The 27,466-nt window shown below is 33.8% G+C and overlaps 3 protein-coding genes and 1 non-coding gene across 6 annotated transcripts; 2 read left to right on the forward strand and 2 right to left on the reverse strand.

Annotated features, from left to right (window-relative positions):
- The first annotated feature begins 683 nt into the window (after window positions 1–683).
- Window positions 684–5,485, forward strand: LOC130625735 (uncharacterized). 2 transcript variants are annotated; one of them, XM_057440838.1, is made up of 3 exons: window positions 684–1,471; window positions 4,484–4,695; window positions 5,180–5,485. In XM_057440838.1, the coding sequence occupies exons 2-3, from the start codon at window positions 4,525–4,527 to the stop codon at window positions 5,282–5,284; spliced, it is 276 nt and encodes a 91-aa protein (XP_057296821.1). In that variant the 5' UTR covers window positions 684–1,471; window positions 4,484–4,524; the 3' UTR covers window positions 5,285–5,485. The 2 variants fall into 2 exon arrangements, with proteins under 2 accessions (XP_057296821.1, XP_057296820.1); XM_057440837.1 differs by lacking the exon at window positions 684–1,471 and adding an exon at window positions 1,930–3,518.
- Window positions 5,486–8,384: 2,899 nt separating this feature from the next.
- Window positions 8,385–13,544, forward strand: LOC130626080 (uncharacterized). Its single transcript, XM_057441187.1, has 3 exons — window positions 8,385–8,745; window positions 11,158–11,366; window positions 13,094–13,544. The coding sequence occupies exons 1-3, from the start codon at window positions 8,688–8,690 to the stop codon at window positions 13,199–13,201; spliced, it is 375 nt and encodes a 124-aa protein (XP_057297170.1). The 5' UTR covers window positions 8,385–8,687; the 3' UTR covers window positions 13,202–13,544.
- Window positions 9,027–9,098, reverse strand: Trnap-cgg (transfer RNA proline (anticodon CGG)). Its single transcript has one exon. It is a non-coding gene; the product is annotated as a tRNA-Pro (tRNA).
- Window positions 13,545–15,083: 1,539 nt separating the features above from the next.
- LOC130625670 (uncharacterized) lies at window positions 15,084–19,011 on the reverse strand. Of its 2 annotated transcripts, none has more exons than XM_057440769.1 (3): window positions 18,717–19,011; window positions 17,780–18,074; window positions 15,084–15,702 (listed from the first exon to the last, which is right to left on the reverse strand). In XM_057440769.1, the coding sequence occupies exons 1-3, from the start codon at window positions 18,792–18,794 to the stop codon at window positions 15,290–15,292; spliced, it is 786 nt and encodes a 261-aa protein (XP_057296752.1). In that variant the 5' UTR covers window positions 18,795–19,011; the 3' UTR covers window positions 15,084–15,289. The 2 variants fall into 2 exon arrangements, with proteins under 2 accessions (XP_057296752.1, XP_057296753.1); XM_057440770.1 differs by having other exon boundaries at window positions 15,088–15,702; window positions 18,227–19,011.
- Window positions 19,012–27,466: the final 8,455 nt, after the last annotated feature.

Below are 27,466 nucleotides of genomic sequence, written 5' to 3' on the forward strand. Positions count from 1 at the left end.
TGACTTGTAGAATGATTAAAATTCACGTCGATTGTACTATTTCGTGTGACCTGATCACATTAAAATGATTTTGTAGCAGAACCAAAAAAAACCGCGCGCAACCATTTTAAGAAGAAAGAATACGAGCTTTAAATACGGGCTAAATATGTGATAAATTATGACACTGTGAGGAATTTAATTTTTAATTTTTTTTACAAAAAGTATTTTCTCGAATATATAAATTCCCTAGAAGTACATATTAATAATAGTAATAATTTATTGTTAAAGTTCATAGCAATTTCCGCTAAGCTCTCCTCGCTAGAGATTTTTGCCTTTTTGACGTGAGAGAAGACGCTGTTCCTTTTTATATCAAAACCGTAGGGACGAGGCTGTACCCAATACTCTTGCCTTTAAGTTATTAAAAACTGAAAATCTTAATTATAGCTTCTTTTTTTCAGACAGTTTAAAGTTTTACGGCGAAAGAAATTTTTGAGGTGAAATTTTTGAGGTTAAAAACGTTTTAAAGATATGCATTATGGGAAAAAGAAACTTGATATTTCTTTTTCCCATATTCATTATTCATACTTCTTATCAATTTTGTTCGGCTTTGACAACGTTATTTGTTATTGAGGTCAATAGATTCTTCTATTTGCGAGTTCTGTATCTATGTTATATACCCGTATACGTCTGTCTGTCTGTCACGAAAAGGTACCGCAAGTAGCGAGACGCACGCAATGCATTATAAAAGGACGGTCGAACCCGTGGATTGTTACACGGGCAACCGACTAGTTTGTGATATTTGTTTTTTATAAGCAACCAATGTGTTAGCAACTGTGCTAAAATATGCAAGATTGCGAAGCAACTTGAATAGTATTTATATTCGATGTAAGCAACAATTGGAGCCAAAATTTTTGAATTACATTATATCAAATCAAAAGTTGAATGGCTTCAAAGGTTCGTATACACTCATCCATTGAATACTTCATTTTCTGTTGAATCAAATAATTATTTGCTGTGTGAATATTTTGTTTGTGTTCGGTATTGTTTGATTTTCTTACTTGCTATCAATTTAAACCTTATCAATTCCAATTACACAAATTACACAAATTACACAAACTACAAAAATTACACAAATTACACAAATTACACAAAGTCAGGCAAACAATACGCAGAAATAAACTATTAGTAAACATGATTAGTTTTATGTCCGGTTTTGTTTTTTGGCAAAACTAAATCCCCCATTCACATCACAAATTCATGTAAATCGCATTAAAAATTGATCTCGGCCAAATCTAATCAAAAATTCTTTCTTGCTACGCGATAAGAGTTGAGTGTATTATTTGAGAGGTCGGTGACTCGTGGCACACGGCCTTGTGGTTATGGATTTCGCTTCGTAATCACAAGGTCCGTGGTTTGGTCCACAGCATGGGCATGTTTAGCAAGTATCTTTACCACAGCTACGGATCAACCCATGCCATATGAGGGAAATTGGGTAGGTGATATATACTTAATGTACACATTCCTAACACAGGACCCACATTAATAACAGTGTTTCCATCAACGAAGTGGCTGTATCCTGTATAAATATAATAATAATAAGAATGGCAAGTCGAAGGGAGAGTTTACAAAATGGTGCCCAGAATGATTGTGCCTTGAAAAAGATTGGGATTTTAAAGCCTCTAGTATAACTACAATTTTTAGGTGTGTTTCCATTACATTAACGAGAAAAAAACTTTCTGGGTCTTTTAGGCATTTTTAGGCATAGCCCCAAACTTTTTTCTACTAAATACGAACAAACTTCAGTATTTTTAACGTTATACAGAAAGAACTGCTTCCTTTTTGATTCCGTGGTAGATTGCAAAAGGTGAGCTTATTTCAAAAACTGCCTTACTTTTAAAGCAAAAAATATTTAATATATCTTTCTTCTAAATTTCCTGGACTGAGTGAGCCGATTTTCGTAATAAAATTGACAAAATTTAAAATAAAACGATTACTTAAAACGTTCTTCTTACCTAAACAGAGACGTAGTGAAAACACGAAGGGTTACAGAATGTGATGTAGGGGTAAAAATTACGATGGGATTACGAAGTGATTTATTAGAAAATCAAGCACAACAATAACATAACTAAGAATGACATTTGCAAAGTTAATTGGTAGCTTCTAGAACTGAATAACATTCTGGATAGATGCCATATTCCCCGCGTTTCTTAGCAATACAAATGCAGTAAAGTGCCGCTCTTTTAGCTACAAAGTATTTATGATTAAGAAAGTTGGGGAAAATCATACCCTTATTATTCGCTTACATTAACATTGAAACTATTTGAACACTAACAATTTTTTCTTGACCTACGTATGCTGAAGATCGTTCTTCTACATTATCCGTAACCAAAAATCCAAAAGGTTCTTATCTCGTTTGCTATAGGAATAAAAAAAAATTTAATTTCTTTTTGTAATGTTTTGATGTCTTGATGTACAACTGCTATTTCTCGACTTCGTTACGCAAAATAAATGTGATATTTGAAATCCTCAACCGAAACGTCATCAAACAAAGAACATCTTCAACCAGGTTTTTCAATTATGTGATAATTGACCTCTGCTTGAAAACGGAGCTTATTAGTGGAAGTCGAAGATTAGGAAGACTTTGAGTGTATAATCAATACCGCTAAAAGCAGCATTTTCGCATGTCAGGTTAAGGGGCTGTTCATATGGAGGCGGGCTGGCTCGGTTGACCGGGCTGTCTCGGCTGAGCGGGATCTAGCTGCTATTAAGAAACACATGAAAAAATAAAAATGTATTCATATGATAATTGAGCCAGCCCGCCTTGCCGAGATCTCGATTGTTTGTACCGAGATCTTGGTCAGGCGGGATCTCGCTGTTCTTAAGAAACGCATAGAAAAATAAAAATGTGTTCATATGACAGGCGAGCTAGTCCGCCTAGGCGAGATTAAATTAACAATAGATTTAAAAAAATTCTCATCAATTATTTAAGTTTTGAAATATATTCTTTTGTCTTCATTGTTTATGAATCTTTTGTGAAACGTAAACAACTTTTCCATCCCGGCTGACCGAGATGTAAAAAACTTTATATGAAAATCACCCCGGCTAGCCGAGCCAGCCCGCCTCCATGTGAACGGCCCCTAGTTAAAAATTTATTCACGCACCAATTTAATGATGCTGAAGATGGAAGTCAAAATATCAAAATTATAAAATTATGAAATCAGGAATCGTCTATTAGGCCAAAAAGACTTGAAATTTAATCTTTTGCAATCGCGGAAGGATTGACTCGAACTGTTATTGTTTGCTTGATGAATATATGATGATGACCTATAGTAAATATTTTTCATTCTTCTTAAATGTAACTTATGTTTGTTGAAAGCTGTTAAGTATCTTCCCTTACTCTTCAATAAACAAATAAAAAAAATATTTAGGTAAACAAATTAATGTAAATACTCGTGTTGCGTCTGTTTAATTGCAAAAATAAATGGCGCGCTTTGCTATACAAACGTGGTTATGCTGTTTCTTTCTCTTCTTCGTTCGAGGTAAGGATGATATATGTTTAAATCAAAACATAGTAGAGACTTCTTTTCACATACAATTGCCTTCTTCTTCCAACTTTGTTCTCCTGGGGATTATTTATGGCAGACACGAAGAAGTTTTTAAAGAGAAGTTTTTCCATGGTATATTATTTTATCTGCTCAACGCTTTGTAAGCACATTACGGCTTAGGCAGAGCATTTTCTTTTAAGCATATTGTAAGCATATTACCCAGCCTCGGTGATCCTTCTGATGTGCGTTTTTAATTAGACAGATTTTTCTTGAATTTTTTGAACTTGTCTTGTGTAATTATAAGTTTAGCATTGTTGAAGTGGAAACTAAAAATGAAGTATAAAATGTCCTGTATGGGCTTCCATAAGAGAATATAGAGGACATTAAAAACTATGTATTATATATTAATTGTTGTATTGTAAAACAGTTGTTCAAATGAAGGATTTTATCCAACAAGAGATGTACTATTATTTTCCATTTTTGAGCGGAAAAAAAATTGCTTTGTAATTGTTTAAGCCAAACAAAAAATTGCCTTGATGTACTTCGTAAAATTCACACTACTGCGCACAGAAACCAGCATACAGAAATTTCATTTCTGTAAGTTGGCGCGGTAACCTCGCCCAGAATTTTTCGCCTGACCATTTTATATAAACACTCCCTGTTATTACACATTCCTAGGATTCAAATTTCTCAGTTTTCTGCGAGTGAAGGTGAAATATAAGGTCGGCAAATTAAAATCAAATATCATTTTGGCTAATTTAACAGTATAAATGGCGAACAGGGTTAATTAAAAATATAGGTAGTTTTTTTATTAGAACTTTTCTACAACTTGTGCTTTTACGCAATCGTCGTAAATAAGTTGTTGCAGTAATTCTACGACAAGATTTTTACTTCACATCTGCCACTAATCTTTTTGAGGAGGTTCAACCCAATCGTGAAGAGATATTTTTCTCTTCCAGTGGACTGCTTGAAGTGTAAATACTGCTACAGTAAGGGCTCTATGGATGAGTGTGTTTCCAAATCTTCAAAAATCACCTGCGGTGGAGATGACATATGCTACTCGGCTTCAACATCTACGTATGGTAACTTAGAGATGGCGTTGAAAGGTTGCGTTAAAAAAGAGAAATGTGACAGTTATACGTTATGTGGCACAGTGGAATCATTTTGTCAGGTAAATATCTAATTTGCTCGACATTGTTGTATTGTTCCTTCTTGGTGCCATTTTGCCTAGCATTAAAAGAGTGTTGGGTAAATGCCTATGAGAGTTTGGCGATAAAATGTTTGAATTATATCGGCGAGGCTTAAAATTGCTTTTTTCTAAAGAAAAAAATTTGCAGTAATTTGCAAAGTTTTCTCTCAGTAACTTTTAAGCAATTGATTTAATTTGTAAGATCAACTGCATCCCCTGGCCTTCTTCCAATCCCGACCCCACAGTCTTGTGGTCCTTGGGCCGTTATGACGGAACGGCCAACACGCTATTAAATTCATCAGAAAGAAAAAAACGCCCTGGCAACAAGGTTGGCTTTCTTCAGCTATCTACATTGAAATAAAATTTAAAAAAACTTTATCATGACGGAAAAAACAAAGAAGCACGAGGACAAGGTTTCTTTTAGGTATAATACAACACTTGATTCATACAAATTATTTTTTTTTAGTACAAATGCTGTAAAGATGTTGACTATTGCAATTCGTCATCCGTACTTCAAACTAGAACATGGCTTGGTGTTGTGTTTATATGTCTTATGTTAGTCGTTCTGTAAAACATTTTTTTATAAAAAACAATTCTGTTGCAGTCTTTACGTGAATTTCTATTTACATAATTTCTAGCACAATGAGACTGATTTCGGTGTTGGTTTCATTTAGATCTTGGAAGCTGGTCTAAAAAACCGAAACAAAATACCGTTTTGCCCTCAAAATATTCATGTAAACACGATTTACCCGAGAAGAAAGTAATACGCATGTGTACAAAGTTATTGCACATGTGCAGTTTACACAACCATGATATGAAAAGTTATAATGTGATAAAAATTGACAAGGGTGTAGGCTTCAACTTTTACTTAAGTGTTAAAGAGAACTAAAATATCCATTGAATACCATCGCCCTCAGTTTCTGTTTTGTATCTCGATCGTCATACCTGACTTTTGTCATAAAGTGCAGTCAACAACTATTTTTATCTTTCTGGCCATGAAATAGGGTAGAGTTGAGTACATATTACAGCTAAATATCTTTAAAAACTTAATATTTTGTTCTGGCACCTTTGTGCTTTTGCACTAGTGCCAACCTTACATGCAAAACAAACATAAACAAGGTCTTTTTTCAGTTTGATCTTATCTTACAGAGCTAAGCACTACCTTATTGTACTAATTTTCTGAATTTTTGACGAAACATACATGTACCCTCTCTTTCTTGAAGAGGCGTATATATGTTTTTTTTGCGCGTAGTACTTTTCACCCAAAACATTTTGCGCGTTGCTTCTGTACCAAATTTTGCGCGCAAATAATTTTTTTTGGCACAAGTGCGTTAAAATTAATACCCATAAAAATTAGTAACAATAACGTTTCATTAACTTCAACTTTTCACGGAATATTATAATGTCTCGCGATTATCGAAAACTGCCCCATTGTTTTAGCATTTCTATTGTTTCCAATTTTAGCATAGTGCCAAAGAAGCAAGTTGGTACATACTTCAAAGCATATATATAGTATCCACCTTTAGAATTAATTTAAAAATTAAGTCAAAAAAATTACTGCAAAATATTGGCGAAAAAATTGAAGTCTAAAATTGGAGAGACAATCCCAGTCAAAATATATTGGCAGTAACCTACAAAAAGTGCAGTATAATCCTTTCCTCTCCCCTCTCCCCCAATATCAATGTTTGGAAACGTGTTGCACAACTTTTGAACATTGATACTGGGGAAAAAGGAAGCTTTGTACTTATCTTGCTCTTGCTACACGTGTAAAAAGGGTTTACTACCATCATTTTTGACCGGGATTGTAGATGTAGGAACTACTTTTTCTGTAGGGCTGGTAACCAAATCTCAGGAAGTTGATACGAGATGCTGTTTATGTGTTTGTTACGTTCTACACTGTTGATGGTTTCTTTAATCTTCCTTTTTCCTTGATTTTCTTCTCATCCCAATTAAACTGATGACTTCTGCTCCAGCCGTTGTTCTGGATTCTCTGTCAATGATTTTCTTCTCATCCCAATTAAACTGATGACTTCTGCTCCAGCTGTGGTCCGCAATTTCGTTTTTCTTCACATCTCCGTTTCTCACTGCGCACATATGTTCTTGTACTCGTTGCTTAAACTTTCTTTTTGTTTCGCCTATATACACTACATCTCAATCTTTACACGGGATTTCGTAAACAACATTGCATTGTTCTTCCAGGTTTATTTTGTCTTTTGGTTTGGCAAAGTGCTTCTTCGGGTGTCTTTAGAGTTAAGAATACATTTGATCTTGTGTTGTCTCAAAACACGACGAAGGATGGTACCTGGTACGAAGGGTAGGAATGCTGATGCGATAAATTCCTCTGATGTTTCTTTGTTGTCTCTGTTGCATCTTCTCCTCATTTTATTTTCTACTTGCATGATGACTTTATGACTGTATCCATTTGCGATTAACGCATTTCTTACACGTCGAATTTCTTCTTTCCTCTCCAAATCTTTTCCAAACCTTTGGACGTCTGTCTGATGTGACTAATGCTGTTGTCTCCCGTGCTTGCATGTATATTTTTGCGACTACTGATGATGCAGGGCCTCCCATGGCAACTCCACCTGTTTGAGTGTAGAAGTTCTTATTAAACAGATACATTTAGGTACATATAGATACATCTAGGTCCGAAATACATCTAGGTCCGAAAATGTTAATTACCGTAATTAACTGTAATTATCAGCTTGTTTCTGATTGGTTAATTTTTATGAATTTCGATCCTCTGCAATTATATAAACACATGCTCAGCATCATTTTACTTTGCCCGATGATAGGAGAAGGATCTCCCGAAACGTCACCTACTAAACTATCATGTTTTAAGAAATGATAAACTTTCCACAGTAATATGAATACTGAACAGACAAACCGAAATAATATCTTCAATAAAATTTAATTAGTTCAATATTCTTGTTGCACAGATTGACGAAGATATTTATCAGGGCTTTAACTACTTCATTGTGCATTGTTTTCTTTGCTGTTAGAAATAATGTTTATTTCATCCCTTCTGGCATGGTTTTGGGATATATTATCTTAATAAGCTGAACCTCTTGTGTTATGTTTATAGTCAGCTAGCTATACATAACTACCTGCAAAGTAAATGTTGGCATGTTTCTGTTTCTTTTAACTATCTAAACTGTTATGAACAAGGCACCAAACTAATTTTAAATATTTTTGAGTTAAAATAAAAAAAATCACTGCGCTAAGTTAACATGAAATTTGCTAAATTATATTGTTTACGACATGCGCTAAAAAATATTATAGATTAATAAATTAAGAGTTTGTCATTTCCTAAGAAAGCTTATCTCTTGCAAAAATATAAATTGGTTTTATATGAAAGAGCTTAAAAAGTTGTCTAAGAATTTTTTTAAGTTTTTGAAAATCTTTATTGGTTTGCGAGATCTAAGTCTAATTATGCAGAATTATGACGTCATCTATTAAATTCTCAGAAACAATTGCTGGTATGAATTATAATCAGGGTAACTAAATATTTATATTCTTGCATGTAACTATGTTCAAAATATCAAAACGTGAAAGCATATTTACATCACCACATGCTTTAATGAACTCTTATAACAGCATCTAATTTTATCTAATACATGATGTCATGCATTAATTAGCATAATTATCAAAACTTTCAATCCAAATAATCTTTAGAACCGATCGAGAATTTTTAAAAAAATAAAAAGATTCACAGACAACTTTATTTTTCGCAGGAGATAAGCTTTACTAGGAAATAAATTCTTAATTTATTAATCTACAATGCTTGGCTGACAATATAATTAATTAGCAACGATAATTATTTCCCATCAGGTTATTCAAAAAAATAAAACCTCTGCAAAGAAGTGTGTATATAAGATGGAGAGCATGAGTATATTCCGATAATAAATGCATCTAACGAATAGTTTGCTAGGGAATTTCATTTGGTCACCGTTGACGAAGAGTTGTAAACAAAGATGGCGAAAGTGAAATATTACGTATTTCTTTTTTTTATCGTACAAATATTTTTAACAGGTATACTTTTCTCTCTCACGATCACGTGTGTGTTTGTGTGCGTGTGATTTCCTCCCTGGGGATATTACCTTATCAATTGTTTTCAGGAGGAACCAGTAAGGCCAGTATTAGAGCGGTTAAGAATGTCATTTTAGAAGCATATGTCTGAGAAACGTCTGCCAAATTTTCAACTTTTTAAGTGGAAAACCAACCGAGACTTTTTGGTTGTAAAAAACAGAAGCTGTATCACTAATTCTTCGACAATTTAAAAATATTGTTGGGGCCTGTCCGGGTTTGATGAAGGGCCTGTCCGGGAGTCGAACCCGGGACCTCTCGCACCCGAAGCGAGAATCATACCACTAGACCAACAGGCCTAGTTAAGTGTCTCATTTGTTAAAGTTTTATCACAGCATAAGGGGGCTTTCCCGTGTTAAAAAATATAAACATTATAGTAAGAAAATTCATAGTCAATCATCAACAATAATAACTTCAAACGCTATGAGAAGTTCTCAATGAGCCGTAGGAATGCTTTTTAACAATATACAAAAGTTTTGTAAAAACAAAAAAAGACTTTTAAAACCAATAATGTACTTAACTCAAAGGAAAATATAAGCTATTGAGAATTCATAAAGACTGGTAAGAAAAAAACCTTTATCGTCACAGCAGCTCTTCCGCGCTTGAGGATGTTCACATCCTGTAGTAGCAAATTACCACTCTCCCTAGACATCTTAACACCCTCCTCCTCAGCACCTCCTTTTGTAATATATAATTAATACCGGGATGTCAACTTAAGGAGTCCTTAATTATTGTATCAATTAAAAGTAATGTTAATTTAGGGGGTACATGAGTGTCTGGCGAACACAGATTTCCCTACTAAATAAATATTTTAAAAACCTTCCAATACTTAGAAGTGGTTTTTGTCACAGAAAAAGAAAATTACAACAGTTAAAACTTTTGTGGTTTTTTCATGGCATACGTGTACAGTTTTAAGTAAAAATTGTAAGCAATAGATGAAACACATGTACGAAATTGCTTGCAAGATAATTTATAACTAATTAATAAAAGGATTTACCTTGCCGCAAACGTAATCCTTTTCCCATCTTTACAAGTTCAAAATAGCTAATACCTTCCGTTCAAACCAAATGCATTGTTTCTTCTTGTTATTAAAAAACTTTCATGATTCATGGAGAGCTGCTATTAGCGGGGAAATATGATGATAATGATGAATGATCGTTTAGTTTATACAGTATATAATTTGTTTATCTAAATATTTTGAGAGAGAAATGAGTTTATTTCTTCGGAAACCTGTCTTAGTCATACAAGGAAGTGGTAGTTGTGACAGGAAGAGAAATTACAATAAAGACTTTTGCCGTTTTTCATGACATACGTTAAAAAAAACACATTGTTTTCCTTGGAAGCAATGAATGGAACACAATTACGAAATTGCTTGCAATATGATTTATTAATACACAGATAAGAAGAGTTGTTTTAGGCACCGACGTCAAACTAGTTTCATATCATATCTCCACTTTTCAGTTTTGTCATATTTTAATTTGTTTTTTACAAAAGGAAAATTATACCTTCACCAGCTTGTGTCACAATCATCTTGCGCTCCGCACTTATTGCAATAAAAATTCGTCGACAAAAGTTTTGATTGACGTGTGCCAATCAAAATTTTTTTAAAAGGAATATAATTTAACGACAATTAAAGACAATGAAACCATTACACAAACACATAAAGAGGACGGACAAAGCAAAAATGGACAGTACACTCACGACATTTCATTCCACTTTTCTACGCAGCAAGTGTAATAATAATCTACTAGTCGATAAGGCCTGTGGAAAAATTCACTTAATCAGAAGACCAATGGAAACAAAGGTTTTTTAGATGTTTTGCTGACGTCAGCAGTGCATATACAAAAAAAAATAATTAGCAAAATTTAATGTATCTGTTGCCTGTAATATGTAGAGGTTGAAACGCTGATCAAAATAATGCAAAAGGTCATATGTGAACGCCGAAGGAGTTAGAAGGGTTTTAAAATTTTACTGACATCAGCAAAGACCCGCCAAAACACGAATTTTTTTTTAAAAAAAATTGTATACCCGTTGTATTTAACATTTGAGACATAAGCTTTTCAGTGACATCAAAGATATAGAAGAAATGTCAAAATTGTCCTCACAAACACACTGACACAGCGTATTATTGTAGGCGATATTTTGTGTTTTTTTGTACACCGATCTTGTTTCTCGGACCATAACAACATAAAACGAATTACTAAGATGTGCAATCGCGTCTTTCTCTGAGCAGTGACGATTGAGTTTAAAAAATTACGTTCTTTGGCAATCAAATCAAAACTGTATTCCCCATGTACCTATTTGCATGTGTTTTCGGTACCATTTAAACTGTGCTGGTAAAAAATATGTCTCGTTTAGTGGCCAGCCTGGAATGTAATTACTGCTTCAGTCGTAATTCTATGGAAGATTGCATTACCAATCAACGTAAAGCAACATGTAGAGATGGTTCAAAGTGTTTCGTGTCCGAAACAGAGATATACGAAGATCACAAATTTTACGAAAAGGGCTGTAAAAAGTCTACTCAATGCAACCCAGTGGGTGTTTGCGGTTCCACCAGTGGATGTACAGTGAGTTAATCAAGCTTTGAATAATTTTACTTTCTATAGGTCTGTTTACACTAAACCTTGATTTCTTATGTTACAGCCTTTTTTATTATTATTATTTACCCAGGATAGCCTCTTCAGTTCCTATTGGTACTGCTATCAACGAGGGTCCTGCGAAGGGGGTCCTAGCGCATTTAAAGCTCCCATTTGAGCTACGAAAGTCGTGCAAGCACATCAATCGCTCAACTGGACAACCGCCTAAGATATCAATCCTATTCTCATGCTGAGCGCTAAGCAGAAAGGATAGATTCACACTTTTATAGTCTCTGGCATGACTCGGCCGGGGTTTGAACCCAAGACCTCCCGCACTGAAAGCGAACGCTCTACCACAAGGCTATCAGTCGGTTAAAGACAATAAAAGGTTACGTCCTCCCTGTTCTCTCAACAACTATCAAAGTTTCTCACAAAAAGTAAACAGCGTTGGAAACGCGGATAAAATAGATGATAATCTTTGTTAAAGAAGTCAGTTTTATTAGGTTAAGGAGAAAGAAAAATTTGGAGAGATAAAAGTTGTTTATGAATGTTATCAGACTCTATGATCAGCATCAATGCGTGTCTATCGTAATGACTTTAAAATATCTATCTGAAATAAGTCTTTTCAAATGGGTCTTATCAAATTGAAGAAAAATTAAATTATTGATTGTATTTACACACCACTTTAGATGCAAAATTCTCTCATCTACCCAGAAAACTCGTTATCAAGTCAACATTTTTTTCATCTGTTTGCATGATCAGTCACTTTTAGAGAAGGAAATTTCGAGATTCTGGTCGAAATCGCAAAAGTTAGACCTGGAGTATAATTCGCGAAAGTTAATTCTCGTGAATTGTTGTTTCTGGAGTTTTTTAATAAGATAAAAAAATTCCTTGATATCTCTTTCATCGAATTGCACCATTGATGACACGCTAACATATAATAATCAATACCAATACCTAGTTTTCGTAAAAGACCAAAAGTTATTTCTCCCGAAAAATTGGCATACACGAAAATTGTTTTCCTAGATTTCGCGATATTTTTGAATCTAAAAATATTGTTTTCTAGTTATACAACCGCTCTGGACAAGACATGCATAAGGAATACAAAATTTGCAATTCAACATATACTTGCAAAATATCTAAAAAAGTGATTTATTTAACCGCCATTTTTAAAAGAATGGTGGTTTTTTAGTGTTGTAATTTTTGGCCAAAAATCATCCTGATACACTCTCAGCATATTTTTAGCACGATTAAGATTGTAAGATGTAAAAATACCAGTAATTTTTGCACCAAATTGGTGTGAAAATCAATATGACAATAGGCAGCATGATTTAACTGACAGACAGGCAAGTAGGTCTTGCGGGGAATATCACTTCAAATGAAACTTTTTTGCTTATATTCCATTTTTGAAGCAAGCACATATCAAGATGAGCATATTCTAAAGTTTTTGTCAAATTTTAACCTGATAGAGTATATTCGTATAAACAAAATTGTATATTCTGTATGTTTATAAAATAGTTGTACTAAATTCGTTTCCACAAATTAATTCTAAAATGTCAATTGGTGGAAAAAGTCTTACTTTAGTTCTTCAGAAAAATAGCAAAATTAAGTTCCGCCACAAGTAAATACAATTCATTAGAATAGCTTAGGCAAGGTACGCCTAAAGTGAAACCTAGAAAGAGTTGAATATAAATGTCATTTTTCTTATTTTATTTTAGTTTAAATGTTGCGAGGATCATTTGTGTAACTCGTCTGGAAATTTAAAGCGAAATTATCTACTATTCTTAGCTGCAATAATCCTGTCGCTTATTGTGACACAAAACTAAATACGACAGAAGCACGTTTCTTTGTATCATAAGTCATATTGAACTATTTGGCAAACTGAAAAAGAATATCGGATGACTATTAATCCAAGAAGTAGTATGAATCAACCTTGGATTATTTGGGTACAACGATATTTTTAGAGCAAAGAAGACAAAAACTTGCAAAATATCAGAAATGGTAATAAAAACGTCGGCTTGCACTTGCGCAAATGTTATGATTGGTAAAATTTGCAATGGTATCTCCTTGAACATAAAATGAAATGGAACTAATCATTCTATGTTGTATATTTTATTTTTCCGTTAATATGTTTTTAAAGCTTTTTTGTAACACGTCACACTGCCTGTGTTTTTGTACTCTATTTTTTGTTGTTGTCAAATTAAAGGAACCTAAAGTTACGTCGTTTGTTTTAAACACGTAGCTAATATTTGGGCGACGACGAGAATAATAATATCGACATGGACAGTTCATAGCAAGGGAATAAATATAGAAATGTAACTAACATGGTGAAAACCGCGAAAAAAATATTTGTTTTTAAAACTTCTTTGCTGATGACAATGCGACTGAGTTACTCCAAGTACTTACAAAGATAAACAGATGATAAAGTTGATTAAGGATGTTTCAATGGAAACTGTTAACCAAATCGATGTTTTAAATCAAAATTATCAAAGCTTTAAACCGTCAAGCGACTAACATTTTTGCTCGAACTAGAGAAATGATATGGAGAGTACAATCGGTGAGTGACTCAAGTGTTTGTTAGAGATATTTGTTAAACCTGTGAATATAGACACCCTTGCGTAAGCTCAATTTATTTCATTACTGTGATTTTGTCGTCTACGTTTATCAGAACATAAGATATGAATATTTGAACTTGTTTTAAATCTCCTTTGTTTACAATGTTACTACAATGATGTATATAAACATAACTAGCATTCGCTTGCTATTTAACTTTCTTTAAATTTACAAGGGAAAGCAAATAATACAACAATTAATCTCTTTATTAAATATATAGTAATCCAGCATTTAAGATGTGTATGCTTCACAGTCTCCGCGTCCTTCTCGACACGACGCAACTGATGTGTCTGGGTGTCGACATACGACGCTATCCATATCACTGCACAAAACCACCCAGCCATGACATGTAAAAAAAGTGACTGTGCATTGACACGCATACCCTTGTGGTGCAGCCTTTTTGATAAAGCATCCACGGTTGTAACGGCACTCTCAAGATTCATAGTTGTCCGCTTTAGTGAGTGGTGTGCTGGATGTAGCAGGAGGAATCGTGTCAGAAGGTGTTGCCAATCTGATGTTTTTATCTCTAACAATTTTAGCGAGTGAGCCAGGGTAGTTGGTAATGATACCGTTGAAGTAGTTTGAATACCATTCCAAGGAATGGCTGCGGTCTGCGGTCCAGGTATAGGTCATACCAAAAACACCTGTAGAATTGATAATGATAGTTGTTTCAAGACAATAGACTTCTTTCTTAAAAGTATCAAAATCATATGTTACAGTGGAAGAAAAATCGTTGCACATTGTATTTTTAGCATAATAAAAACAACCCAGGAATGGCTTTCGCTGATAGTTAAAGGAAATTAAAAAATACTTCAAAATCAATTTTTTCACTTTTTTTTACACTCTTAGTCCGGAATGAATTCTAACGATACCAAAACAATTTGAAAATTCCTTTAATCTCATAAATTATTGCTGCATCTAACCTGCGTGTTTATTCATTGCTTCAATTCGTGATTGGTATTTGGTGATAGTGGGAAGAGCCGTACAAGCTGACCTGCCTTTGTTGTAAACAACATTCTTGTTGCTTAAGCTGTCCAATCTGTTCTTGGTGTCAGCTAATGTTTCAAAATCAATAGTGAAATGGGTCCTGTTCCATTTAGATATTCCTTACACCGCTGATGTATTTAAGTAGAAACAAAATTAGTATTAGCAAGCTATTTAACTACCTTTAAATATACTAGTGAAAGCAGTAAATACAATAATCAATCTCTTTAATAAGAATATACTTAAGCTGTGTAAGCTTCACAATCTAAGGTAATACAATAATCAATCCCTTTCAGAAGAATATAGTCATTTGAATTTTAATAAGCTCCACAGTCTCCGCGTCCTTCTCGACACGACTCAATTGATGTGTCTGGAAATCGGCATTTTCTACTGTCTTTATCACTGCACAAAACCACCCAGCCATGACATGTCCAAGCACCTTGGTATGTGCATTGACACGCATACCCTTTTGGTGCTGCTTTTTCGATTTTGCAACCTCCAGGGTAGTAATCGCAATTGCAAGATTCGTATTTGTCGGTGTTGGTGAGCGGTGTGCTGGATGTTGCAGCAGGAATCTTGTCAGAATGTGTTGCTAATCTGATTTTTTTATCCTTAACAACTTTAGCGAGTAAGCCAGGATAGTTGGTAATGATACCGGTGAAGTAGTTTGAATACCATTCCAAGGTATAGCTGCGGTCTACTGACCAGGTATAAGTCATACCAAAAACACCTGTAGAAACAATATATATAATTGTATCAAAATATAAGACTTCTTTCTCAAAAGTATCTAGGTGATATGTTACAGCGGAGAAATCGTTATACTCAATATATCAACACCCCTATGCGAGATAATAAATCTATCATTTTCGTCTGGCATCTATCCAGATAACTTAAAAATTGCAAAAATTATACCTATATATAAAAATAAAGGATCTAGTCTAGAATTTAACAATCACCGCCCAATATCACTCTCTAATATTAATAAAATTTTTGAAAAACTCATGCACTCCAGATTATACAATTTTTTAGACTATCACAATTGTATTTATGATCTACAATTTGGTTTTCGACAAAATCATTCCACTAATAATGCACTCTTCAGTATTACAGAGAAAATAAGAGAAACTTTAGATTTCAACAACTTTGCATGTGGCACATTCATTGACCTGCAAAAGGCATTTGACACTGTTGATCATACAAAGTTAAAAAAACTTGAAAATTATGGAATTAGAAGACTATCTAACTCCTGGTTCAGATCATACCTTAGTAACAGAAAACAATATGTTTCAATAAATGGTTTTGATTCAAATGTCCAAAATATAACAATAGGAGTACCCCAAGGGTCTGTACTTGGACCTTTACTATTTCTAATTTATATTAATGATCTAAACAATGCAATTAAATACTCAACAATCCACCATTTTGCAGATGATACTAACTTACTGACAATTAGTGATAATTTAAAATCAATAAGGAAGCAATTAAACCTTGATCTAAGATTCCTTTGCAACTGGCTCCGGGCCAACAAAATATCCCTAAATGCTAGTAAAACAGAAATCATCCTTTTTACCCATCCAAACAAATCTATTGACTATGATATCAAAATAAAAATCAACGGCCATAAAATTTTACCTTCTGAATCTATTAAATATTTAGGGATCACTCTGGACAGATCCATTGGGATATTATCTAAAATAAGACACTATGTTTCCTATAATATTTTAACTAATATATATCATGCTATCTTCTCATCACATCTAACTTATGGATGTCAAATATGGGGACATAACAAAAGCACCTACCTGAATAGAATTATCTCCCTTCAAAATAAAGCAATTAAAATTCTGAACTTCAAACCTGCAAACAGCCCTACTTCTCTATTATTTAATAAATCCAAAATACTTACTTTTCCTGACACAATTAAGCTGAAAGACTTTTTATTTGCGTATGATCATTATTATAAAAATTTGCTAAACCTCTGCAAGGCATTTTCACTCTGGTTGCAAATACTCATACCCATAATACTAGAAATGCATCAAACAATAACCTAATACTTCCAAATGTTAGTACCACTCGGTATGGAATTTATAGTATAAAATATCAATCAATCCGTTGCTGGAATACAATTAATAACCAACACAGTGATAAAAAGCTGTCATCACTATCCAAAAACCAGTGCAAAAAAATAATTACAAATCAATTGTTAAGTAAATACTTATAAGGAATATATATAAACTAATAATTTATTTGCTACACTTAAATTTAAATTTAAGTTTAATTAGTTATTCATTTTTTGTATATATATAGCTATATTTTTTTATTTAATTTTGTTTAATTTTTGTTTATCTTATTTCATTTATTGATTTTTTGTTTGTTTTTCTTGTGTTTTTTTGTTTGTTTTGTCTTTGTCTTCTAATTTATTTCTACCACGTATATATATATATGTCTATCTTATTTTTTTTTGTTGACAGGGGGGCTAGTTCTTGATTAGATTTATCTATTTGACTAGCTCTCCTGTTAGGTTAGATTATTGCATTATTTATACTCTAGACAATTTATTTTTTTTAAAAAGTTTATTTTTTGTAATCTAACTTAACAAATAAATGTATTTACTTACTTACTTACATTGTACTTTTAAAATGAAAATAACCCATGAATTGCTGTGGCATGTAGTTAGAGGAACTAAAAACTATAAAATATTTCAAACTTAATTTGCTCCATTTTTTACACTATTTTACTTCAGTTCGGAAGAAATACTAACGATACTAGAACAATTTAAAAATTTAAAAATAAATGCTGCATCTAACCTGCGTGCTTGTTCATTGCTGCAATTCGTGATTGGTATTTAGTGACAGGGGAAATAGGTGAACAAGCCGTCAAGCCTTTGTTGTAGACAACATTCTTGTTGCTCAAGGTGTCCAATCTGTTCTTGGTGTCAGCTAATGTTTCAAAATCAATAGTGAAATGGGTCCTGTTGCGACGTGTTGATGTTGTTTTAGAAATTTCTGTGATGTATGGCATGCACGGAAACTCAGAAGCACTGACAATAACCTCTCCTCTGAAGCCTTTATCGAATAACTCCAAATCCAAAATACGAATAAGCTAAAGATTGTATAAATAAAATACATAAAACACGATCGTCAATGTTACTAATGAGATGTAAACATGTAAACAAGCCAGCCAATTTTAAAACTTTATGAATAGCTAATGCTCTAATCGAAAATAAAATAATATTTTTTAAAAGAATAACAAACCATTAAAATTAAGTTAAAATATAAAAGAAGGCTTTCTCTATTACTTTACGCAGACCGGAATTAAATGATCAAGTAGATCACCAATCATTGTCACTTTTTCGCAATGGGATTACCTAAATTTACGTAATTAATCGTGCTTTTAAGTACACCCAAGTCGAATAATTATGAAGGGTTAAAAATTTAAAAGCAGGTTAATTTTATTGAAAGAATTTTGTTGTACATAGAGACTGATGATGTAAATAGTTTTTACGAAAAGCTTCTCTTATATTTTATCTTTTGATTTTTTACCGTCTATGCTTGGTATTTAAAACATTTTTTTATTTTCAAGTTTTTGGCATGGTCATTTGGTAGAATACTTCTACTGTACAGCGAGATTGCAGTTTCAAGCTATCCCTCAAAAAATAAAAGTTATCTAATCTCTTCTTTTCTGCTTAGCACTTCCAACCAGCAATGTTATTCTAAAATGTAGAACTTGTCGAGTTGTTCATACCTTTCTGGCTGCAGATTTTTGTGTTGAAGCGTTCATTTTCTCACCATCAATTTTGCTATCAATCATCAACATAGCCATGTCACTTTGTAGAGCTAAAAAGATATCCGATTATTACTTTTAATACTCTTTTTTCTTAATATATATAAAGATAATATGAGATGTTTCCACCCGTGAGCAAATTGCTCTGTCAAATAATCTTAGATATTTGATATCGAATATCGGAGTTATTTTGTCACTCCTTCGCTTTTTTATTTGAAAAAGCACTCTGTTTTTTTAAATTATCTCAAAAGACGGGTGTGGCGGGAAATGAATGCTTTAAAATATTCTATTTTCGAATGTCGTATTATAAATCTCTATAATAACACCCGTATTCTGTGTGTTCAAAAGAGGTGCAGCTTTATTTCGGGAATTCCCACAGTACCCGATCTTTACAGATTTTGTTTTGACTGCACGCAACTTAATTTCGAACCCCGATCAAAAAAGCTCTTTAATTTAAGAGTAATTGTATCAAGTCTGTAGGTCTCCTTTTGACCTCTTTTTCTTCTAAATACTTGGTATCTATAGAAATACTTTTTTTTCTGTATATTTCCGCATGTTAAGATGAATGTATCATCACGTTCTCTAGCCATGTATAAATCTTAAACAAACCAATTTTAAGATTTTGTCTACAAACGTAGATTTCAAGGCGGCATTATGCTGAAGCCAGCTAGCTATAGCTAGCCTTATTTGTTCCTATTTCTTCAAATATTAATTCTGTTTGTTATAATATTATTTATTTCTATGTTAGAGTTGTGGCTATCTAGCTAGCTTTTTCTTTTTATTAACTACCTCCTGGCTAAAAGTAGCAAAATATTGTTTTGCTAAAAAAAAAATTCTTAATCAGTTATTTTTATGCTAAATGCAGTTAGTTAGCTACACCTAATATTACTGTCATGGAAACGCTAATAAAATCGCTGAGTGATTTCTTAGCTAGGCGGGGTAACGATGGGCCGTTTCTTGTATTTTATTTTTATTAAACGGAAGTTGCGATAAAGGATATTGCGCTTATACTAATGTGCGAAATTGTTTACCTGTAATAAGCACTCAGCCCAGTATTATCAACGGACTGTTTCCGGTGTTTTTATTTAAACCAAAGCCAAAGTTTTTTCGAAAAGGGTATGTGTAACGCGGTTTACTTGTACAAGACGCTTAACCCGGTGTCAATTTCTGAACTGAAAACGTATTCCGCATAATAAAATAACAATCACAAACATAGTTTATGAAGCGCATATCAATCTGTTTTGTGTTAGAGTAAATGCGCTAATGACTCACCAGTGTTTCCATTGGGCTTAAAACGCCTGCTGAAGTCGAATTAACGCCACAAGTAAAAAAAATGTTGATGAGTGAGTTAAAGGTTATATAGACAGAGTTTTCAAGAGAGCCTACCTCCTGGTTTGCTGATCTGTGTCTACTGTTTTGCTATGTTGCTTTGAGGAGTCGCAGACTTGGGTAACGCACTTTATTCAATAAGGAAAATTCTGGACATTCACTGGAGAAAGCAGCTGAGTTGTTTTCTGCTATATTATCGCATATCATCTTTAAGTAAAGCTTAAACAACGCTATTCTCAAGCTCAACTCATGACTATATTCCTGTAATCTTTAAGATTACCTAGTTCAGAGCAAAATTGCGACGAATTTTATTCCTGCACATTTCAACAAGATTTTATGTGGATATTATATTAATATTTAACAAGTTTCTTTTGGGAAAATAATGTAACTCAAACATACCGATAAGGTTTAGCAATTTTTTTACATCACTACTTGCGTTGCAAGGTCTTGATGACGTCTTCTCAAGTTGGACACAGACACTCTCCGGGTAAACACTGTGGCAACTGCCCCTAAAATTGTACCATGTCACGATTACACATTTAAATTCATAAAAACATGGCGTACTTTTTCAAAATGCAATGGCATCGTAGTGTCGGGTCTATTTGGTTAGGGTAAGTCAGTGGACTTTTTTATGTCTGTAGAAATATCAAGCGTTATTACTTTATGTTGTACATCGTGTCTCAGTTGAGCTAGTTTTAAATGGAGTCAAGGCCACTACGACACTTCGGCGATAAGCCAATTAACAATCTCTATTTTATATTATATTCTATCAATAAGCACTGTACGGTTTTGAGATTCACCTAAGACGATAAGATGGCTATTTTGGAGGTTGATGAAGCAAGAAAAATCTCTTTTTAATTTTTTGTCTCCTTTTCTACATGTTAATTACTCCACATCATAAGTATATCAATTTCAATAAATTTTGGCAACCTAAACATAACATATGAGATGGGGAGTGATCAAGCTACCTTCATAATTTTCTCGACAAAATCTATGTTATGATTTTTATTTTCCACAATTCATCTTATGTATAGCTTCAGGGAGCTTTGTTTTCTAACTGCGGTCAATATAATCTGGAACATCAGTCAGTGCTAGAGTCGAAAGAGTGGCTGGCTGCCAAAAGTTTAAACTTTACGTTAGGAGAAAGTGGAAAATTGAAAAGTCCATACATATTATGTCCAAGACTAGTCGTTGCCCGTGGAAAAATCCACAGGTTCGCCCGTCCTTTATATTTACCCGTCGCCACAAAGTGGATAAAAATATATCGCATTTGATATTCGTGTTTCCGTAACATCATTTTCTAACTTTGCGGGGGGTCCGCGCAGAGACAGACAGACGACGGCTATTATTATAGAGATTCTAGATAGTTTCACGGCTGCCCAAAATGTGTAAATGTTAAAATCTAGTTTGGAGACGTTCTAAAAATGTTGTTTACCTAAGTTTATTTTCGGACTAAACAGCAATAGTCTGGGAAAACCTGTAATTAACCAAATATGTAGACTGAACAAACTAAATATATCTATATGTACGATTCGTTAAATTATTTAAACTTTTTATCAAAAAAATATGGTGCGTTTATTTTGCTTCTGTTTTTATAAACAATGACTGAAAAACTTTAAGCACAAAGAAGATAGGAGTTTTGTAATTAATTAATCTCTCTTTCGCCTATGCTACTGCTTATGGTAAACAAGGAAATTAAAAAATAGTTGTCAGTTGTCGCTACGCAAACTTAAAGTATCTTGGGAATTCGGGGTAGGGAAATGACATTGGTGACATTGACGTCTCCTTAACTTTAAACGTATGTCTACGGGTTGTCGAAGTAGGCTGAAAAGGTAAGATTCGGAGGATCGCGGCAATCAAACCACCGATTTAGGCGTATAACATACAACATACAAGAGTCACTGGCCAAACACCCTTCTCCGGCTCCTCTACTGTACGGTTCCGCGAACTAACTCACTATAAAAAACAGACAGGCGGAACTGATTTGAACCTATTTTCAATGATTCTGGTATCAGCTGTCATTTTGATGAGGTAGTAGTTTATTAACCTGACACATCAATTTTAGAATACCATGCAAAAGGAATGTTCTTGTGTGCCTATTTTGTTTTTAAATTTACATTGAATCAGCATATGCAAAGAAAGTGTTTACGATTGATTGCTCAGTGGTTACGCAAAATCGAGTAGCTATATAAGTTCCTTCTATCCCACCATATCCAAAACCACCACGATGATCCTCAAGTCGAGAAGAAAATTTTCCCACATAGCCATTTAAATCTCCACCTAGAAATATAAGTTTGTCCACGCTACAAACCATAATCGTAGTAAAAGGAAGGAGTCCTTTTCTTTTCCAGGAAGCCCCGCCTGTTAGTTTTATGCACTGACCACGCTTACTACAGTCTTTTAAACTAAACATTTCAGTAAAATGAGCCGACTATGTCTGATACTAATAGTGGAAATTTTGATTTAATTTGTCTCTGAAAAAAAACCCAAGTAATACTGAATAAAACATTTTTATGTCATAATATTTCCTCTGTCTGAATTGACCACATACAACACACCCTCTGGAAACCATCATGTGCATAACTAACTTTGCTCTGAAAAAAATACGGAAAATTGAGGTTTGAGGCTCTCAGCGAGAAATTCTTTAAACAGATTTTGAATAATTTTGAGACTGAAATTATTTACTACAAGGGAAAAATCTTTCGAGGGAACACCCTCTTCCCCAGGGCTTGCTGGGGGCGTGACGAAGAAACATAAACAAAATAAAACAACGACCAAGCCCTGGTTACGAGGTTCTCGCAGGAAGAAACGTTGCATTCCGGCATGTCTTCTTAAAAAGATATAACTTTAAGGGTTAATAGATTGAAAATAAATCTCAGCTTGAGTGACATATAAAACCATTAATATCATTACAGCGTAAGTAACATATAAAAACAAACATCAAAATAAAGAAATTTGGTATGATATGTTTCCAGACCGGTTTAATGAACTGGAACCAATTTTTTTCTACTATGCTTATAATTCTGTATTTCTGAGTCTAGCCAGTGACAAAGCTACACGTGCAAAAACATTAAAAACGATTACCACGGTTGATATCAAGCAGAGTGTATAAACAAAACATATGCTAGGCTGGAACTAAATGCCTCACCCAGTTAAAAGAAATGACAAGTGCCATTGTAAAGCGCTGTGCTTAAATATTCAACCTAAATTTATACCACTAAAAACATGTTTAAAAATCTTTTTTAACTCTACTACCCGTGAAAACCACTGGAGCTCTGCAGTACAGTTAAACTTCATTGCACATTCAGTGGAGCGTAAGACTTTTCTAAAAACAATAACTAACCACAACTTTAAAACAAACAAACAAACAAACAAACAAACAAACAAACATAAACCCAAGCACAGCCTACCAATACTTGCATCATTGGTAAAACAGTTATTCGGCATTTTTACTATTAGTAAATAAGTTCATGTAATTGTTTTAACCTTTTAATCATAAGCAAAAAATATAGATGTACCACCCTTCCGCTATCAATTTGTAATACTCATAGTCATAGCCTATTTAAAACGGTTTGTGAAATCATCTTACTTCTTACGTTAGACAACCAGTGTCATGAATGGTAAATAAGGATCCAAGAAACTTCCAAAAATTCATCAAGAAATTTATTAGCAACACCTAGTTACATTAGGGGTTTGAATTTATTCACTTTGCTGCCAGGAAGTTAACATCAGTATCAAATACAGCTGTATCAGTAAATGTCGACAGGTCTATTTTTACAGCCAGCTAGGTAGCCTTAGGAAAACGGAAAAAGTAGATAGGTATTTATGACAAGAATCGTGTTCGAAAGAAAGGTGGAAAGACACTTTAACGCTGCCTCAAAATAAACTTATTTCAAATACATATGAACTTGAATGTGTAAATAGATTAGCAAAAGTATTTCACACGCGCAAACAATACCGAAAATGGCTTCTTCAGTGCAGTTTGTATAAGCCATCCTGCAACTACAAGACAATAAGGCACTAGCTACTTTAATGTGTATACAGAGCGAAAATTAAATTCAGATCTCGTAAATGAAGAGGAGGCAGGCTTCGAAAAAAGCCTCAAAAGCCACTTTTCCAATAAATTATGAATACAATTGGTTGTACAGTTGACCTTCGTTTTAGCGAACATGGTTTTTAGCGAATTCCTCATTATATCGAAAAAAATGTCTCGGCCCCTTGATTTTTGCTAACAAAGCTCTCATAAAATACTTCTATTTAACGAACTCACTTTTAACGAAATTCTCATTACATCGAATCGCCTGATTTACCCTCGAAATAGCGAATAGTACCACATTTTGGAATCTAAATGTTTCGAATCACCAAAATTGAATCAGCGGCATTCGAAATTCAATCTTTGAATTTTATTTAATTGTTTGTTTATATATTTTTTGTTTACAAAATGTCGGCTGCTAAGAGAAAGAGGGTGAACCTCGGTGAAATATTTAAGGTTAAATTGAAAAGAAATTGAATCTGGTATTAAACCAACTAAATTTATCAGATTTAAACCCGTTTCTGAAAAGTTCGCTTTTCACGAATCCCTTAATTATACCGAACTTAATTGCTCGATCCCCTTAGGGTTCGCTAAAACGAGGGTCAACTATAGTTTGAAGCTCCACCACACAAAGAACATCAATCGTTGGTTTTCCTTGCCAACCAATCATAAAACAGTGGAACCTCTATTAACGGTCAACTCCATACATCGGTCACCTCCTGATAAGCGGCCAGAAAAGAAAATCCCTGTCAAATTCATGGTCAAACTCTTATAAAAAACCTTCCATACATCGGTCACCTCCAATCAACGGCCAAACGGCCACTTTCTATTGTCCCAATGTCTAATTTCACCTCTAGTAACGGTCAAAAAATATCTTTATGCATGCAAATGAAAGGAAAAATAAACAATTATTTTTTTTGAAATTTTGTACCGAGATCAGTAGCATGTGAAAGGATCTTTTTCGTAACTTGCTCTAGCCATTTTAACGCTTTCACATGTCCCCTTGCTTTGATCATGAATCATTCTTTGAGCCCCTCTCCCGACCAGACGTTTTGACAAAAAAGGGATATTCATATAAAACCTCCATACATCGGTCACCTCTAATGCAACGGCCACTAAGCTGGGTCCCCCAAAGTGGCCGCTATTAGAGGTTCCACTGTACTAAGATTTTCCAATCTGTTTGGCGAAAAATGTCGCAGCAAAAATTTAATTTTACGTTTTTTTTGGGAGCGATGCTTTCTTGGTACTGAATTAAAAAAAAATTTTTAGGATAACATTGTTTGCCCTGGAAGGGTATTTCATTGCGAATTTACGTATTAGCAAACACGCTAAGCATTTATCGTGTTTCATTTTAAAAAAATGTTCTGTTAAAGAATTCTTACAAAAACAAGAAAATCAGGTTCTAAAATTACCAGATGTTTTAACTCACCAACCGCACAGGCAGGAACAGTCACACCAACCTCCATGAAAAAAATTCTTTGGTGTTCCATCGGGCTTAAATTGCAAATCAACTTCGACAGCATTGGCACCTTTTTCCATTGCCCATAACACAGCTGGTTCATTGTTTGTCATATGTGCAATGTTGTAAAAACCTTCCGCTATGACGAAATAGTACAGATAAGTCCAATTTATAAGAAAAATGGATTAAAATGAAGTAAAAAGACAATAGAAATAAATACAATCCTTACCATTGGTGTAACGAATCACATAAAAGACAACGTAGATAAAAAATGCTGCAACTTTCATCTTTCTTGAATTTTCTTTCCTTTCAAGACAGTTTCAAAGAGAGGGAGTAAAGAATTGTTTTTGGTATGGCCATTGTTGTATAATCTCATGTTCACTGATCAGTGAACGATTACAAACAAACTTTTTCTCTGAAAAATACAAAACATGCTGAGGATGATCTAATAAATTAGCGCCGGGTGGAGAAAATAATTGGTCGTAACAGTTACAATTTTTTAATTATAAATAAACTCTTTCTTTTGCACGTATTCAGAAAATAGCTTAGTCAAATAGGGTATGTGTGAAAAAAATTAAGGTGTCCCCCTACTTCATGGAAATTATCCTATCTTAACATAGTGGATACAAATATATCACAGTTGCTTTTCGGTGTGGTTGTAATTTTTTTCTTGTGGACACATATGCAGACAGAATACAGGTACTTAAGTGAGAGATATCAGTGCCGAAAGAAGTCAAGACTTACTCCCTACAATAATTTATTTTTGAATTTTAAACTATTTTCTGGTATTTCAAAGGTTCGAGTTTTCAAAAACCGTTTTATGAGGCCAACTTAATCTTACGGAAACACTAACCACCACCCTCCTTTAAATAAGTTTTCTTCTTAGCATTTTTCTCTTATTATGTTCCTTCTACAGAGAGAATGTAATTGTTCTTTCACTGAAATAAGGGTGAGACAAAAAGCAGCCATTGATTTGAAACCATGTCAACACAATAAGAACTTTATACCTGTTTTACTATGCAAGACAGTAGCTACACGTGTTTCCCTCAAGAATGCCGATAAAACAGCGATCACAGATTTTGATGTTGAAAAAGATATACGAAAGGTTCAAAACAAGTCAAAAATAAAAAAAAACAAAGAAGTAGGATCTGGATTTCTCCATTTTTAGCCATTGCTAGTTATGTAAAATATGCAAATCTATCTATCTACAAGGTTTTCCAAGCTTCCTGTTTTGTTTAAAATCGCAGCACTTTGGAAAGGTTTCTTAGGAGAGGCGAACAGCTGTTGATATGGCTACTGATTAAATATTTATAATACCGGAGTTGAATTTAAGCACCGGAAAGGCTGACCTGTTTGTTTTTCCTGTCGTTAGATAGCATGACAAGTAAAAATGTCTTTCAATAAAAACTAAGGATACTTTTATATTAAAAGTTTCCGGAGAGTAAGAAAAAAAAGCGATGATTTTATCTGTAAAAAAGAAATGTTCTCGTAAAAACTTTGCAAAAACCGCATTCGTATGTACACAAAACATCTACCAGTCTGTTGTGAAATAGCCAGTCTTATTTACATGATTCAGTGCTGAATATGCTTTATAATTCAGTATATTTACACATTTTCCAAACGGTTGAATAAATTCAAAAACGACTTCAATTACAGGTCTATCAAGCTTCATAGACTAGGCATCTAACTAGCGTTAATTTTGCTGAGAGTGATTTTTATGCGTTTTAGCGCCTAGTGTGATATATTTTTAGGTGGCTAATCGGCGTTTATGCTGATATGATAGAAAGCCGACATATTTTAGCATTCTTTGTTCATACTTCTGCGTTATATTCCGCACAAAGTAGAGACAAAAATAGGTTTTGACACCAAAAATGCTTCTAGTGTAAATTT

This window comes from Hydractinia symbiolongicarpus, chromosome 14 (genome assembly GCF_029227915.1).
Source record: "Hydractinia symbiolongicarpus strain clone_291-10 chromosome 14, HSymV2.1, whole genome shotgun sequence".
NCBI lineage: Eukaryota > Metazoa > Cnidaria > Hydrozoa > Anthoathecata > Hydractiniidae > Hydractinia > Hydractinia symbiolongicarpus.

What these genes read in the sequence shown, in the direction of transcription:
- LOC130625735 (XM_057440837.1), top strand. Translation starts at nt 3,461, where the DNA reads ATGGCGCGCTTTGCTATACAAACGTGGTTATGCTGTTTCTTTCTCTTC. An exon ending in CTTTCTCTTCTTCGTTCGAG is followed by an intron (nt 3,519 to 4,483) that starts GTAAGGATGATA and finishes TTTCTCTTCCAG; the next exon opens with TGGACTGCTTGAAGTGTAAA. An exon ending in CAGTGGAATCATTTTGTCAG is followed by an intron (nt 4,696 to 5,179) that starts GTAAATATCTAA and finishes ATTTTTTTTTAG; the next exon opens with TACAAATGCTGTAAAGATGT.
- LOC130626080 (XM_057441187.1), top strand. Translation starts at nt 8,688, where the DNA reads ATGGCGAAAGTGAAATATTACGTATTTCTTTTTTTTATCGTACAAATA. An exon ending in CGTACAAATATTTTTAACAG is followed by an intron (nt 8,746 to 11,157) that starts GTATACTTTTCT and finishes TGTCTCGTTTAG; the next exon opens with TGGCCAGCCTGGAATGTAAT. An exon ending in GTTCCACCAGTGGATGTACA is followed by an intron (nt 11,367 to 13,093) that starts GTGAGTTAATCA and finishes ATTTTATTTTAG; the next exon opens with TTTAAATGTTGCGAGGATCA.
- LOC130625670 (XM_057440769.1), bottom strand. Translation starts at nt 18,794, where the DNA reads ATGGCTATGTTGATGATTGATAGCAAAATTGATGGTGAGAAAATGAAC. An exon ending in AAAAATCTGCAGCCAGAAAG is followed by an intron (nt 18,075 to 18,716) that starts GTATGAACAACT and finishes TACAATCTTTAG; the next exon opens with CTTATTCGTATTTTGGATTT. An exon ending in AGCAATGAACAAGCACGCAG is followed by an intron (nt 15,703 to 17,779) that starts GTTAGATGCAGC and finishes TTGTTTCTACAG; the next exon opens with GTGTTTTTGGTATGACTTAT.